This window comes from Malaclemys terrapin, chromosome 19, assembly GCF_027887155.1.
Source record: "Malaclemys terrapin pileata isolate rMalTer1 chromosome 19, rMalTer1.hap1, whole genome shotgun sequence".
Lineage (NCBI taxonomy): Eukaryota > Metazoa > Chordata > Testudines > Emydidae > Malaclemys > Malaclemys terrapin.
Genome location: NC_071523.1, coordinates 14,444,198 through 14,460,500, shown reverse-complemented (window position 1 = coordinate 14,460,500; position 16,303 = coordinate 14,444,198). Strand labels below are relative to the sequence as shown.

Below are 16,303 nucleotides of genomic sequence, written 5' to 3'. Positions count from 1 at the left end.
GACTTGCCCAAGGTCACACGGTGAGTCTATGGCAGAGTTGGGAGTTCACTCCAGATCGCCCAAGTTCCAGGCCAGAGCCTTCACCACAAACCCATCCTTCCTCTCAGATGATATTTTTGCCCAGACTTTCTTTTACAACACATGACCAAACTCACTCCCCGCCAGCTGCAGGTGCCACATGGACTGCGAATAACCAGCGCCGCAAAAGGCAGGGGGAGGAGGACTAAGAACCTTGCATGATTTCTCAGCCGAAGTCAGTTATCCCTCCACTTACATCTTTATCGATAGCTCCCCGGGCGGAGGAACCACAGAGGCCCATTAATTACAGGCAGTTAAATTAAGCAGTCAAAAAAGCAGCAACTCTCCTCCAGCACAGCTCTGAGTAGGACAGGCAAGACCCAAACCACTGACTCCTTAAGTCTGAAGCAAGGTTTACGCTCAGCCGCAGACAAAGCCTGTAAGACAGAGAGCGCCAACGCATCCGCGCAGATGGCTGAGGCCCCGCCCCCTCTCCAACACTTTAGACATTGAACAGATTCTGCCAAGCCAGACACATAACCCCTTCCGGTTCCTGGGCTCCCAAACTGTTTGCACTGTCAAGTTCCTGGGCAAATTTCCAGGCGATAACTGATAGCAGAGAAAGCCGGGGATGTGTTTGGAAGAAGGGGAGAGGCAGAATGATTGCCGTCTCTGCTGAAGCCCCAAGCAATTGAAGTATAAATGTAATTACATTGTGGCGGGGGGTGTTCCCCTTGTAAAGTGAATTTAGCACTGGTCGAGCTCTTTCAGCATCACTCAGCGCAGGCCCAGGGAGGACGGGGCAGAGAAAGAAAACAGCTGCTGATTCTTCGGGGGGGGATATTTTGCAATACAACCCTGGCGCTAACCAGATGCTAAATACATAGCACCGCCGCCTTCCATCCTTGCCGGTATCCACCAGCGATGCTGCACGCATGTAGCTAGATGGGGGCCGGCTACGACGCAGAACAAAACAGGCTGGATTTCCACCCCAGGGTGCCGAGGCTAAGGGGAAAGGGAATGGGTCAACAGTCAGCAATGCAGCCTAGGCCGCAGCGACGCTCTCAGCTACCAGGATCCGGCCAGGAGTCCGCCAGCATAGACCCAGAGCCACAGCACAGCACTGTGGGCAGGAGAGAGAGCCCCAGCGGCCAGCCAGAGTCAAACGGTCGGATTTACGGCTCTTCGGGATTTAATCGGCTAACTGATTCTCAGTGCAAAAGAGAAAAGCCGCCTGCAAAGCAAACACCCCCACCCCCCCTCCGCCCAGCCAGCCACTGTTCTGCAAAGCCTGTATTTATGGGGCTGCCAGGCCAGAGAAAGTGGTTTTTCCAATATTTAATTTATCAAATGGCTCATCTCCTCGTGCATCGTGGCCAGTTTTATGGGTCCATAAACAGGCGCTTAGCGCGCTGCCTGGGCCCCGTGGGGGAGGGACCCGCCTGGCTTCAGCCGCACTCGTCAAGCCAGCGGGAGATTGAATGGCCAGACCTGCAGCCCCCTTCTCTTTCAACGGCTCCCAAAGCCATCAGCAGCACTGGCGGCCATCCCCGAGCCCTGGTGAATATCCCCAGCATGTCCTCTGTGGGCTGGAGACACCCCAGAGGATAGCACGCTGGTCAGAGGCACACTTGGGCTGAGAGGGGTGGGGGATGGTCTCCCTCTCCCAGCAGGAGTGGGGGGAGACAGTGACGTAGCCTCAGGATTTAGGAGCAGGCCAGGGGCTCCCCAAGAGCGGCAGCTCGGCACGCCTGCTTGATCCAGGATGGCACTGAGCTCGGCTGTCTTCACCCCGGGGAAAGGAGCAGCGACTGCCCCCCGGGGTTCAGCCTGGCCTCCGAGGATATCCATGGGAAGGAAAGAGTTTCTTGGGGGACGGAGCAAATAGTGACGATGGGCCCTTACACTGCACCTCACATCCTGAGCAGCCCCCTTGGAGAGAGATTGAAGAAACCGAGGCACAGAGGTCAAGGGAGTCGCCCAAGGCCGTAGGGGCTAGATCAGCACTCCCAGGTCTGGGCTAAGTGAAGGAGAGCGAAGGCCATTTACCCTTTCCCCATGCCTGGGCAGTCGCCGTGGGGTGGGGGCAGGGTAGAGCTATTCCTTGCCACAGGTAGGGGGAAAGGTGGGATCTGATGTCACAGTTGCTGGGCCAGATTCTGGGCTTCCCATGAGAACACGAGGTGGGGGGAGGAGGGGAGCTGAATGCTGGCTTCACTCCCCGCTCTGACATGGCCAGAGCTTCGGTTGTGGAGCGTGGGGAAGGGAAGTCAACACAAGAGGAGAAAAGGGGGGAAATGTCCCCCAATGCCATCTGTCCCAGAGTGGGGCACTGCAGGTCTGATTAGCACCTGGCTAACAGGGCAATAAGAGGATCATCAGTCCGTCCAGGCGGGTCTGGTCCCGGACCTGCCCCAGGGGTATTTAATTAGCAGTCACGTGCAGCCGATGGATTGGGTTGCGTACAGCGCCGAGAACACTGTAGGCACTTCAAAAACCTGGCAGGCCCTAAAGCATCTTGGGCTCAGGTTGCCATGGTCCCCAAGCAGGAGCTGGGCGATGCCACGGAGCCACCTTCCATCCCTTCCCTCTCTGGAGAGCTGGGCTCAAACTTGTTGCAAGTCACGCGTGAAGTGAGCTGGGTGGCCTCAGACTAGCTCCTCACAAACGCATGCCCATGTCACAAAGCCGGAGAGCATGCCACGCTTGGCACTGTTTGCCCAGAAAGTGCCAGGGCCTGGGATCAGAAGGTCCTGCCAGAGGGCAGGACAGCTGCGGGGACACAGCGGGGAGGAGACCTGGGAAGGAGGTATCTGAAGGGGCGAGGTGCATTGACGGGGCTGTGAGGGACTGCAGTGCACTAGGGATGCTGGCACCACCCCATCTGCGTTTAGCCCCTCATTCCCACGACCACCGGCGTTCCCGCAGAGGGATACGCGCTCCGTGGCCCTCCCGAACAGCAGAGCTTGCCCAGCACGGGGGCCAGGGGAGCTCTATTTGAACTTCTTGCCACACAGGCAGGGCTCGCTCTCCTGACACGTGACGAGAATTGCTTTGCATCACCGCTGCCATGGTCTCTAACACGCTGCCGGCTGTGCCAGCCGTGCTCCATGCGGGTCTTACTCGCAATTACCCAAGTGGAGACCAGTTCCAGAAACTCAGCAGAGCAGCCCCTGGCGGGAGGAGGAAATCTCAGGCTTGGCCTAACCCATCAGCCAAATGCCTCGCCCTATATATTCCACCCGACAGGCCAGAAATGCCACCCCCCCACACACAAACACATCTTCCCTGCTTTAATGGGGGGACAGGTCCCTTTGCCCCAGTTACAACAGCTCCATCACACACACACACACAGAGCAGTTACCAACTCTAGAAATGGATGCTAAAAACGACTGCCCCCATCCCAGCCACATGCACTGCAAAAAGGCCCTGTAACGCTGACCATCTATTTCGGTTCAGGAGCTGATGCAAAAGCCAGCTCGCTCTCTCACATACACCCCTCTGTGCCACGCCTGTCAACAAAATCCCTCCAGAACATTTCTACTTCCAGAGGCCGACACACAACCACCCTTGAGCTCCCATATTCAGACAAACCGTTCCATCCCTCCCCAGGCTTCTGGGAAAAGGAGCTGCATTAGTCAAGTGAGACTCTATGGGCCAGACCCTCAGCTAGCGGAAGTGGGCACAGCTCTTCTGGCTTTGGTGGAACCATACAGGATTTCAACCAGCTGAGCGCTATGGCAAAGATCCACAGGGTTCCCACCTGTCCAATAGCAGGGACAGCGGCGGGGCTACGTATCTGGGAGAGGGCTGTGAGAGAACAGCGTGAGTCATCCAGGTTTGGGGAAAGGGAGACGTCGCTCCAAAAATCTGTCTGTGGTCGAGGAGTTTGCTAGGGTAGAGGCTTGTTCATTTAAAAATCTCCAGCTTATTGCTAATAAATGAGACCTTTGCACTCGTCAAACACTCCTCTTCCAATGGCTTCCGACAGCTGGCGGAGGTGTCACAGGAAAGGCAGACTGGGGACCCCCGGGACACTCAGTCTTACCCTCAATTTCTAAGAGATTCTTGGGGGTGGGAACAGGGGGGAACCTCTGGTTTTCCTGTATGTGTTTTTGAATTTTCAGAGGACTGCCCAGTTTTATTTCTCGTCCTAGCCCCGCAACGCTGGGCATGTGTGGTTGGGTGGGTGGGCGGGCGTCACCCCACCATGGAGGTTAAAAGGCAGTTTCATTCTCCAGCCATTCCTTGCAGAGAGGAACCCAAACTCCAACCCCTGGATCCAAAATTTGGAGCCAGCTTTCTCCAAGAATCCAGGGTTTCAGCTCAGCCCACCTTGCTTCATGCTTTTTAATGAATGATCATAACCACAATGTCTTTCAGAAGAAATATGGACTCTCATTAACCTTGGTTATGCAAAGAGAAGATGGAAAAAATCCACGCATCCCACTGGACCAGACAGACGTGACGTGATAGAAATTGTTCCACAGGAGCATTTTATTGAGAAGATTAATGACACAAACAGAGTTTTAACGCGATACGGTCGTTTCCCTTATCTAAAAAGAAACACGGGCATGTACCGGAGCGGGATGTGATGCAATGGGAGATTGTGAGGGAGGCGGCATCGGGAGGATAAGTTCAGCTTTCCAGGGTTTTGGTTTGCTGCTTCTCTAGAATATAGTCTCACATCTAGCTGGGTATCACTGTTTGGAAATCCAGATATTACATTTGAAAATTAACCTAACCCAACCAAAAGAGCGTTAGGGCTTCAGGATAAAAATATAGCACCACCTATCCCCAGCTGGTGTAAATGGGAGTAAACTCTCTGGAGTCAATAGAGCGATGCAGATTTGCAAGAGCTGAGATCTGGCCCACAACGTAAAGCAATAACAACCCAGAAGAGCGGCACTCTGTGTGGAGCAGAGTTGGAGAAAAAGCAATTGACGGCGCCTGCCAGTTGCTATGCGCGCTGTCAGTACGGCACATATTCACAGCGCTCTGACAAGGTACCCCTCCCAGGAGTGCCTGCCTGCTGATTGATGTCATCACCGCCCCACACAACCGACTGCTGCCCGAGAACAATGAACGTGACATCACTAATTCTGTGTCACAACTTCGGGAGAGTGAGGGGGAGCTGGGAAGGGCCAAAACTCTCGTATAAAAGAGAAAGATTCCGTCCCCTCTCCCCCAGTGTCTTTCAATAGCTAGCAAGTTGTGAGAACTGGTAGTGGGAGGGGTAAGCGGTTTAAGTTTACTAATGGAAGAGGTCCCCCACAATTAAAGGTAGGACAAATGCAACTACATGGCCAAGTTACAGTAGGGGTGTCTGTCTAGCTTCATTCTTCTACTGCTCCCACCCCCATAGTACCCGAGCCCGACCAACCCTTTAACTGGTTTAGGAGACCCAGGTATGGCCCAGGCGACTCTACAAACGAGAGCCCCCATCCTGCAAAGATTTGCGCACACGCTTTACTTTAAGCATGTGCGGAATCCCATGGACATCAACGGACTACATCTGAGCTGAAAAATTAAGCACGTGCACAAGACTTCGCAGGATGGGGGCCTGTGCCGATGAGGGTTGACTGACGCCACCGGGTTCTCTGACGCAGTCCCAAACACACAGGGCCAGGGAGTCGGTCTTGTAAAGAAATCTGCACTCCCCTCTCTCCACGCTGCACCCCAAAGCGCCACAAGGGCGGGGGAGGCGCTCCAGATTTTTATCAGATGCATTTGAAACGTTTTAGGCTCGCAGAGAGGGCCCTCTTTAGGCACCTGCGTGAACCGTGCGCATTTCCACCTCCTGACGGGGGACTCGATGGAACGTGTCAGCTGGATGGGCTGGGTTATTAATATTTCAGAGCCCCAAGATGAGAGAGACACCTACGTTCCTTTTTATTTTTGAATTACACGTCTTCTTGGGTCCAATTATAGATTAATGACATTTTATCTGGCATCTGTTTCTCCCCCATCTTCCTCCCCACCCTGAGAAAGCGAGCGAGAGAGAGAAACTAACATGCTATAATCGGCTGCATTTTTAGATGGGGTTATCTGTGCATTCAACCAGTGAAACATGGATAAGGTGATTGCACAAAGCGTAGGGAAAAAATGAAGCCTTTTTTCTACCAGGGAAATAGCATTGGGCTCTGGGGAAGGGGAACTCCACTGGGGCAGGGAGGGTTAAAATAAAGGGATAGTGGGGAATCCAGGAGCAGAAAGTCTTCTGGCTCCATCAGGGATGCAAATAACCCCAGAGAAGGGGAGAGAGTTAGGGTCGACATTTCTAAACATCCAGCTGGCTCGCTGTCAAGAAAGACATTTATGACCATGGCAGTAAAAGGCACCCGATGCCCAGCTGCAAACCAGTTTCCATTTCGCCTCTCATGCCAGGAGGACACTCAAAGGGCTGTGCCAGCTGCAGTCAGAGCCTGACAGATTTTGTGCAGTGTTAGTACAGCAGTACCAGCAGAGAGCTCAAAGACGGGATGGGCCATGGTGACTCAACTTCCCCAGTCGCTCCAAGACCTGGAGCCTTTCCCAAACTGGTCTGTATGTCCTAGGGATGTGGCTTTACCAACAAAGTTAAAGAACATCTCAAACCTTCACCCTAGGCTTGGCTGCTTCAAAGGTTCCTCCTTTCTGGACTGCTCAGCCCACACCCTATGTCCCCTCTCTCTCCAAAAGCACCTCCCACCTCTTATATCCAGAAGAGGCAATGAGCCGTCTGCCTCAGTGAGTCTGCAGAACCCACTTAACTCTTTCCCAGTTTCAGGGAAGCACTGTCTGCCTGTTACCCATGCCTGGGGGAAGAAGGGGGGGGGCGGCATTGGGCCAAGGTTTGTGGCACATTGGCAGGGTAGCCAGGGGAGCAGGAGGGTAGCTTGTACAGCTGCTGCCCATGCTGTGGTTAAGCAGAGGCCTTCAGTCTCTGGGCATTTTGCCAACAAAGACTTGAGAAAAAAGGATTTTTGTAAAGATGTTAAACCAATAGCTTGGATTATTCTGCTTCTTGGGAAAGGTCTTGGGTTGTTCCTTTCCGAAGCTCAGAACTTGTGAGCTTAACGATGCACTGACGAGACAAAACAGACCATGAGGGGGAGAAGTGCTCTCCCCCCCGCCCCGCTCCTCTGCACACTAACATGTCACCACCTTGAAAAGGGGCTTTCCCTGGCCATCCTGCCTGGAAGTCTCTGCACCGTGTGCCCAGGGCACCTCCTCCCCCACCACCTCTTACTTGTCTGCAAACCAGCCACTGAGCTCTTTGTGTGACTTTCCCACCCCGGTACCAATGCCCAGCGCACCTTGGGGACAACTGCATTATGGCCATGGAATTAGTCACCAGTACTTTTTCCCCTATAAACTGAGTAAGATCCAACCTCTGGTCCCCTCCATCCCATCAGGCTAAATGGCCTAGCTGGGTTTTGCAAGCAGAGCGATCACAGGTTTAAAAGATCTAGACGGGTTCGTGCCGCCACTTCTCGGGAATGGGTGTCAGAGAAAAGGAGCCACACGGTGTTGCGTCTTTCCAGGAACGAGAGCAGACAAAGCCACTCTGCTCCCTCTTAGGCAGGCAGAGAAATGGCGGGGGGCGGGGGAGCCTGGCCAGCTCAGGCTGCAAGAGGGAAGGGAGGGAGCGTGCATATGTGAACCAGCGATTTCGCTCAGGGGAGAAAGAGAAGTGAGTCAGGCTGAGAAATAGATCACTGGGTCAGGGAGGCGCTTCTCCACGAGGCAGCTGGAGGAAGCAGAAGAGGCTCAAGTGATTTGCTTTCAAGTGTATCCCAAGTGCAGAAAAATCAAGCGTCAGGAAGCGATCCTGTACTTACCATCCTGCGGCGTTGGTGGCGGCGGCGGGAAATAGTTACCGGGCTTGTCTGCAAAGAAACAAACACAGGGGAGATCAGAGACGTCTCCAGCACTGGCACAACCCTCCCCCCTGTCCAAGGCTAGAGGATGGTATTCAAAACTTCTCTAGGGTCCTTCACCCAAGATCTCAAAGCTTAAGCCTCACATCTGCCCCTTGGGGTGTAGGCCCAGAGAGGCTAAATGACTGCCCCCAGGTGACAGAGCAAGCCAGTTGTAATCAGGAGGAGAATCTAGGAGTTCTGGCTTTTCTGTTGAACATTTTCACGAGGCTCATTTGGCATCAGACCTGATGATTCGGAGAGTTTCCTACAGAACCGGCCCTCTACGCCCAGCGACACCTACGAACCAAGAGCAGGCATTGCGGACTGAGGCTGCATGTCAAACCTGGCTCTGGCAAAGGCTTCCCACAGTTCGGGGTGATTATTTCTTGCTGCCTTGGGCAATTACGTGCCATTTCATCAAGGCCACCCAGCTCAGCTGTGATGCAAATCAAACTATTTATTACCTATCGCCCAAGAGCCTCCCAAGACACCCATTCATCAAGGCATTCAAGTTGAGCAGCAACACGATTTTGAGAGCAACAGCCGCGCATGCAAGGAGGAGGCGTGGCAGGGGGGATGGTGGCGATAAGGGAAATAGTATGACAAATGGATAGCCTGGGCCATGGGGAGATGCAAGATGCAGACCCCGCGACTGAAAGGCTCTAGAGCCTGAAGGATCCTACAGAGTTATGAACCGAGCCGTGGGGCGAGAAGCCTAGTAAGTTACAAGCCCTCCCCTGAAAATAATCAGAACCTCATGGACGGAGAGGGCTTCTCCAACATGCGTTTTGCTAGCTCCCTTCGTCCCTGCCTATCGTATTTCCCCATCGAAAACATCTTCGCCTCCAGCTCCCGAATGACGGTGGAGCAACCTAGTTACCCACATCTTTCACAAGTGACTTGCCCAAGGTCAGAAAGCGAGACTAAGGCAGAGGTAAAAATTAACCCCGGGTCTCCCGAGGGCCAATCCAGGGCTGTAGCCACCAGACCGGCCTTCCGGGCCAGCTGTAGCACTAGAAACACTGTCTGGACCCTGCTCCGTACAACGCTGCTTTTTAGCTGCTGTCAGTGCCCTAACCACACTCCAGTGGGAGGAAGCAGCCAGGGATTTGATTTCCCGGCCTCCCCATCTCCCACGTGCTCTCTCGCAGCAAGCGTTTGAGACCCAAAGAAGTTTCCTGGCCAAGGGTATGGCACAGGAACATTTGCTCTGAAGGCTTCAGAGGAAAGCTGCAGCCTGATGGATTTCTCCTCCCCACGCTGGGTAACCAAGCCTGGTCCCAAGGAGATACTGGCAGGGGGTGTTAGACACCTGCGCCGAGAGACGCTCTGAGTGGACTTGGCAGAATGACTGAGTGGCCTGTATGTGCCACTAGCCCAGACTCTGGTGTCAGTCACCACCTCAGCCACTCACTCCCCAGAGCCAGCAGGACCAGCTCCCCGGGGAGGCCTACCCCTCCTTGCGCTCACACCGACTCCTGCTGACCTCTCGAGGAGGGACAGGGAAGAGAACGGGGATCCTGGAGCCGCTGGCCATCAGGCACAGCCCACCCCAACGACATGCACGGAACAGCAGAGAGAGGGTGATGGAGAGCAGGGGATTAAGTGTCTTGCCCAAGGCCAGCCAGTAGCAGAGGCAGTCGTGGGGTCTGGAGCTCACAGAAGCTCCTGGCTCCCAGCCCTGTGCTCAGACCACACCTCCCTTCACACACGGCCCTGGCAGAACCGTCGCTGTCGCTGCCTCTCTCCTCCCTTCTAACAGTTTCTCCTGGGCCTGGACCGAAGGGACCCAGGCAGGAGGAAATGCAGCCCCCGCCCGGGAAGGGGAGCCTGCAGTGCTGGGGTGGGGAAGCATGGGCCAAACAAACCACACTCCGGTTTTCTCCTCCAACAGCTGGCCTGGGCTGGACAGCAGCTCTTGGGAGACAGAATGAAGGAGGGGAGTGAGGATCCCAGCTCTCCGTCACACCCATCTCCGCTCCAGCGCCGGGCAGCCCTGGGTAGAGAACGGGCCACGGGAGGGGATCAAAGAGCGGCAGGACGGAGCCCAACAACAGGCCGGGAAAGGAGGGAGACCAGGTAGAGAGTCACTGACTCAGCTCAGAGACACCGACTGGCCTTTAGGAAGAGATGGCAACACCCGGGTGGTGGCTACTGGGATCTAGGCTTGGACTGGGAGGGACAATTAGGAATCAAACAGGCTGTCCTGATTTAAAGCCCCTGTCCCACCCCTCCCCTCGCATCTTCCCTCCCCCTCCCCATCCCCCCATGGACCCTCGATGCCCCAGGACACCTACAGTTATTGAGGAAAAGCAGCACGGCAAACCCCAGGGTGGAAGTGGCCAGGAGGATGAGGCAGATGTTGCAAGGGATCATGAAATAGCGCACCACCAGGGAGACCTTGTGCTGGTACATCCGGTCCCGCTCCAAGGTGCCGGGTGCCATGGGGTACTGGCAGGCCGTCATGCCGCTGCTGGCACGGGCCCAGCCTTCCGCTGGCACATCCGAGGCAGACGGGACCCAGCAGTGGTGCAGGAGACCCCCCTCTTCCTCTTCCGGAGCTGCAGGGAGCTACGTTTTCCCAGGGATTCCCATCCTCCGGCTGGCACGTATGGACGGGGCGGGCTCGGCTCACTTGCAGGTGGAAGAGTTTACAGCCACACTCTCCATCTCTACGGCCTGCACAGCGCCGCAGGTGTTAGGACCCAGGGCCTGACCTGGAGCCCGAGGAGCCAGTCAGGTAAAACTTCGTCTCAGCTTCACAAATCCCCTTGGAGCCAGAGGTTGCAGGTGGGAACCGGAGGATCAACAGTAACAAACAAAGCAAACAACTCCCAGGGACGCAGAGGATCAAAGACCTCCCAGCTTCTGAGCCGCAACCTGCCAGGGGCTAGCGCTGGGGGAAGAAATCCCGGACGTCTCACTAGGTCACCCGCCCAGCTGCAGGAGCTCTGGTTCTAGAGACAGGGGCCTGCCTCCAGAAGGGGGAGAACTTGTCATGGACACACAAGCAGGACACCTCCGTACAGAAGAAAGGTCCCTATTTTGGGGGAGGCGTGGCTGCTCCAGCTGGGTGTGGCTGCCTCGTTAGTGCCCCAATTCAGGTGCTGGATGGGTCTCGCTGCTGGGCTGCTGAGCTCCTTTGGTCCATGTGTCTGACTGTAAACCCTAGACGGACCCACACGTGCCAGTCTCTGCCCCCCCCAAGCTGAGACCTGCTGGCCAAATACAGGGGGCTTAACTAGCAGTTTGCCCACGTTCCAGCCCAGGGCAGCTCTCTTGCCACACTCCCCTCTTCAAAGTGATGCCAAAGTCCATCCCCGCTCAGCTCCGGCATCCTAGACAGCTGCTGGCGAGCGGCTCTCCTCCTCCGTCCCTGCAGTGGCCAGCTCCTTCGCGCCCCTCCGCCAAGCTGGCACTTTGGGAGGGGGCCCGGGCTTCGCTTCCCCTCCTTCCCGCACCACCTGCTCTCAGAGCCTGCCTGCAGAGAGCACGGCGATCTGACACAACCACGTCGGCTGGGACGGGCCAGCTCCCCTCCTCACGCCGCTTGGACATGCCCGTCCTGCCAGTAGAGATCCCGATTCCTCGCTGAGCCAGGCATCAAGGGGCGCACGCCCGGAAAGTAACTGAGCCACCGGCGGCGGCAGCTGCTTGAGTGGGTGGGAAGGAGCGGAGCTTAGAGACCTAATTCCAGAGCCCGGGGCTCTCTCTCGCCCAGCGGAAGGTTTCTGCAGCCCCAAACAAAAAGCAACTGTGTTGTTACCTCCCTCGTGCTCCACGCACCCAACTTGCTTTATCCGCGGCCAGCGCCTCGCTGGGGTTGATGGGTGGGGTGGGGCACGGGGGAGAAGGCAGGAAGCGTGTTATTGTTCGGTGCCCCTCTCCATCCCGGGCTTTGCACTGACTCCACGCACCCCCATTCCAATTCCTCAGGGCGAGCTTGCGGGGCGTCCCTGGGAGAGCTCCGGTGAACGCCCAGCGTCCCTTCGCAACACCGTCAAACCGCCACCGAACAGGAGACCGGTGCAGGGAACCGAGAAGGGAGGCGGGGAAGGAAAGCTGGCTCCAGGACCAGCAGCCAGCCAGCGCGGAGAGAGGCCAACTAGACAAAGGCGAGGAGGCTAAGGGGAATTGTCTGCCCTGGCTCCTCAGGGGAGTTCTTCGCAGGCGAGAGCACAAAGGGAAACAGGGAGGGGGCCCTTTGCACCTCAGCTCGGCTGCTTTCCCCCCCCCCCCCCCCCACGGCTCCGGCGCCACAGCCACCTGTGCGCAGCTCCGCGCTCCTCGGAGATGTGGGGCTCAGCCGGGATCGACCAGGAGCTGCTGGGATATTCCGCTCACTTCTGTCTCTCCTCCAGAGAGCATGAAAAGCAGGGGGAAAATCCTCCCCCCCCCCCTCAGCTTTCCATTCGAGCACTAAAGATGTGGAGAGGGGCGGAGACAGCACTGTCAAAACTCATTATGCCTCCCCCTGAGCAGCGTGCTCCTGCCCCCTTCGCCCCCTCCAATCCCGCTGGAGGGGTGTGGGGAACGGGACAGCCTCCTCCGCTGTGTGGGGAGGGGAGGGGAGGGGAGGACCCACTCCCCCACGCCTCCCCGTGGCCTGAGACCCCGGAGGAGGGAAGCTTTCAAGACACTAGCAGAACAGCCCGGCTGGCTTGCGAGGGTTCACGCGGTACAAATAAAAGCACCAGCCCCGTTGGGCCCCACCGTGGGAGATTTCTGGCAAAGAGCGGGTTAAGGACAACGCTCCACACCCTGGCCTCAGCTCACAGCTAGACTAGCACTGAGGAATTCAGAGCCCGATCCCAAGCCCTGCAAAAAGCAAATGAGACTTTTTTACAGCAGCCAGTGCCCTGGGGATCAGGCCCGCTAAGTTGCGGGGTTTGTAAAGACAGAGGGTCAAGCGGGTAAGAGGCTTCCCCAGCAGGGGGCGCACAGATGCCAGGGGCCCCTGGTTGGAGATGAGAGCCAGAGCAAGCACCCAGGGTCCAGGCAGGCATGGTGGATTGGGAGGGCGGGGGGCAGCAGAGGAGACAGAGAGTGACGCTTCCGCAGACTGGCTAGTGGGCGTCCTGAGCCAGCAAGCAGCTGTGCCTCCAGGGATTCTCATGCACCTCCGTGTCTCCACCGCCCCTTGGCAGGACGCTGCCGGAGAGCTGTCATGGCCTGAGCACCAGCACCAAGCAGAATCCTGACCCATTAGACACCGGAAAGTGGCCTGGGGACGAGCCGGGCTTTGGGCCAGAGGGCAGTTAGGACCAAGAGCCCGACACCATCGGTGAAGTGCCAGGGATGGGAGCAGAAGGGAAAGAAGAGAGTCCCCCAGGCCCAGGAGCAAGACGGCCCCAGCTTTGGCCGAGGCCCACAAAAGAGGCATGTGTCCTAAAAACGACACAGGCCAGATGCGGTGGGGGCGAGCCGATGCCCGTTGAAGTCAATGAACTGGCTCCCATTGACTTCACCCTCCCTTGGCAACATGGCGCCCGTCAAGTTGAGCGCCAGCCCCGGCAGAGGGCAGCAGCGGCACAGCGCTGGTATTACGTGCACACTCTGCCACCATCGATACCATGTATCCAGAGCGCTGGTGCTAAGTCCAGCCCACAAAGCTTCTCGTCAGGCTGAAACAGTTCCTTGGGGGTGTGGGGGAGTCACCCCACACAGGGAAGGCGCCCCGGGGCTCTGACCCTTTCCAACACAGCTGAGGAGGCAGGAGGCAGCCGTGAACAGAGGCACCTGGGGTCAGGTGGCAGCGCGTGGTCCTCGTGCCACAGCTCAGCTGACGCTCTGCCGACGCGGGAGATGTTCCGTGCTTCAGGCTCCACGCAGGGAGGGAGGGAGAGATACGGAGATACCCCCTGCCACGTTGGCAATTGCCGTCTGCTTATCCTGGATCCCACGCTGATTGCACTGTGGGAGGTGTGCGCGGGGGGTGCTTATTGCAGATACAAAGCAGGGGGGGGGGGGTCCAGAGAGGAAGAGCTGGCTGTTGTCAGACATGGAGGCCTCTGGCAAAGGCAGCTTCTGAAATACGTTCTGGCGTCTCCAGCTTCATTCGCTTTCCATCAGGCAGCTGTCGCAGCCAGGAAACCAGATATCTTCTCCTCTGCAGCTGCCAGCCTGTGCCAGAGCCCGCTGCACGAGGGAGCATCGCTGCCCCAGCCGAGCCTTCCACGACCCCCCGCCAGAGCTCCACCTGGGAAGCCATCCCGAAGGCTGGGCTATTTTTAGTGGAGCAGCTTTGGCAGAGACGGGGAACGAGGGGGCGCCTGAGCCCCGTGCTTCCTCTGCGGAGACGCCTGGCTGGTTAGTCACCAGAACTTCAGCCTCCCACCAGCCTGAAAGGGAGGCGGGGCATCCTCCTCTAACTCCAGCCTGCCTCTCCGGGGCTGACCCCCTGGTCACCTGGGTGGTTTATCCGGGGTGAGGGCCACACCTGTCATGCACAAGAACGAGCAGATTCCAACCCCCCTCCTCTTCAGTGCCCAGCCGGCAGCCAGAGGAGACTAAGCCGCTCCCTGCAGGTGGCACACCCCACGGCCTGGAGGTCAGGGAGGAGGCAGGTGGAGAAAGTTAAGCTACAGCGTGGGCAGCTCAGGGAACTGCCTTAAACCCACAGACCAACCCTAGTCGGCTCAGCGGCCTCCAGGACTCAGCTGTGCTGGGGACAGGAGACCGAGTTCTCCCCTGGTGGCTGCTCCTCCCGTGTGTTCAGGGCCAGGCCTCAGCCCGAGCCCCCCGATGCTGCGACGCGGAAGAGCCAAGCTGCCCACTGGATGGCCACGGCTCCGAACGGAAAGGACAAACCCCCAGCAAAGGGCGAACCGAATTAGCTGCATCCTTCTGCCCAGCCCCCTAACTCAGGGATCGATCCTGCCACCTCAGTGCACGCTGGGCGCCAGTCCCAGCGGCAGGTACTCGGCAGCCAGCAGGGCCATGGGAAGGCTCCAAGGACCCAGCAGAGCTCCCAGCAGGAAGCGCCTTGGAACGTAAGTGCGCCGAGGACAGCGAGCGAGATGGGAAATGAGCGGGCTGGGAACCAGGCCCCTCCCTGCGCGGAGAGCAGCAGACAAGAGCGTGCTCCCGAAGGAGGCAGGGGTTACGGGGGCACCTGTGTCCCGACAACTGGGCTGAGACCCACCGCCCCAACTCACTCCAGAGAGCGTAAGGGGAGCCTTTGCCATCTACTCTGCCTTGCCATGCACGCTCTCACACAGGTGCCTTTGCTGGCCTGAGGGACAGGCTAGAGTCCAGTGCCCTGCCTCTCCTATTCCCTCTGGCTCCCTAGGGTGACCAGATGTCCCAATTTTATAGGGACAGTCCGGGGTTTTTCTTATATAGGCACCTATTACCCCTCACCCCCCGTCCCGATTTTTTACACTTGTTATCTGGTCACCCTAGCCCCCCTGCCCTCCTCTCCCCCTTCCTCCCCAAGTGTGCTTCAGAAGCATTAAGGCCTTTCTAGTGCTTTAATTCTCTGCCCAGCTCAGGTCCGTGACCCTTGACTCTAGGCACCCCACCCTGTGGGTTCTTGGGGACCCAGACTGAAACACAAGCACTTCCCAAAGCTGGTAGTTAAACACACCGGGCGCCTGGGTCCTACCCCAGCCCTGCTCCAGGCTCCCGCTGTAGCTTCAGGCAAGTCCAACCTCTGCAAAGTGGGGAGAGAGCGGGCCTTGCACGCTGCCCAGGGGGGAGTGCATGGCTGGGAGCGTTAATACTGAAAGGCCTGTGAGAGCTCGGGGGGAAGGGGCACAGGGTGCAGTGTATTGTTCTGGGATGACGAGGCTGTCTCCCATGCTGTCAGCACACCCCGGATCGCAGAGGCCAATTCGCCAGGCTAAGTCCAAAGGCTTGGCTGCAAATACAACCAGTTCAGGCAGCAAGCCAGGCCCTTGGCATAGCCTTCTTTGCATGTTTCCATATGCACATCAGGCACACCACACTCCTTCCTTTCTTCCAGGATTTCCAAGGGCTCTATCCCCACAAGCCTTTTGGGGGCCACTTTTGGGGGCAGAACCACGCCGGAGCCACCTTAGCTCCCCGGAAGCACAGGTTCCAATCCCAGCGCCTGAGTTCAGCACTTCCTCCTTTCGGGGGGAAGGGGGGGGATGAATTAATGCAGTTGACCCCAGGCAGGTCTTGCAGAGGAGACTTTACAAACCAATCGCCAGCAGGCTCTACAGAGTGGTTACACATCCCATTGTGTATGTGTCAGAGTTTCCCTCTGTGTACAGGCCAAAGTCTCATCCTCAGTTCCCAATCACTGTGTGAATCAGAGAATATCAGGGTTGGAAAGGACCTCAGGAGGTATCTAGTTCAACCCCCTGCTCAGAACAGGACCAACACCAACGAAATCATCCCAGCAAGGGCTTTGT

The 16,303-nt window shown here is 57.2% G+C and overlaps 1 protein-coding gene across 6 annotated transcripts in view; it reads right to left on the bottom strand.

Moving 5' to 3' along the window:
* Positions 1-16,303, bottom strand: part of AGRN (agrin) — a 221,377-nt gene that overhangs the window by 98,732 nt on the left and 106,342 nt on the right. For 4 of the 6 annotated variants that reach the window (XM_054009181.1, XM_054009183.1, XM_054009182.1 and 1 more), the window contains exon 3: positions 7,842-7,889. In XM_054009181.1, coding sequence (XP_053865156.1) covers positions 7,842-7,889 — 48 coding nt within the window. Of the gene's footprint in view, positions 1-7,841; positions 7,890-10,219; positions 12,105-16,303 lie in introns of those variants that run through there. The other 2 variants (XM_054009185.1, XM_054009186.1) reach the window with 2 other exon arrangements.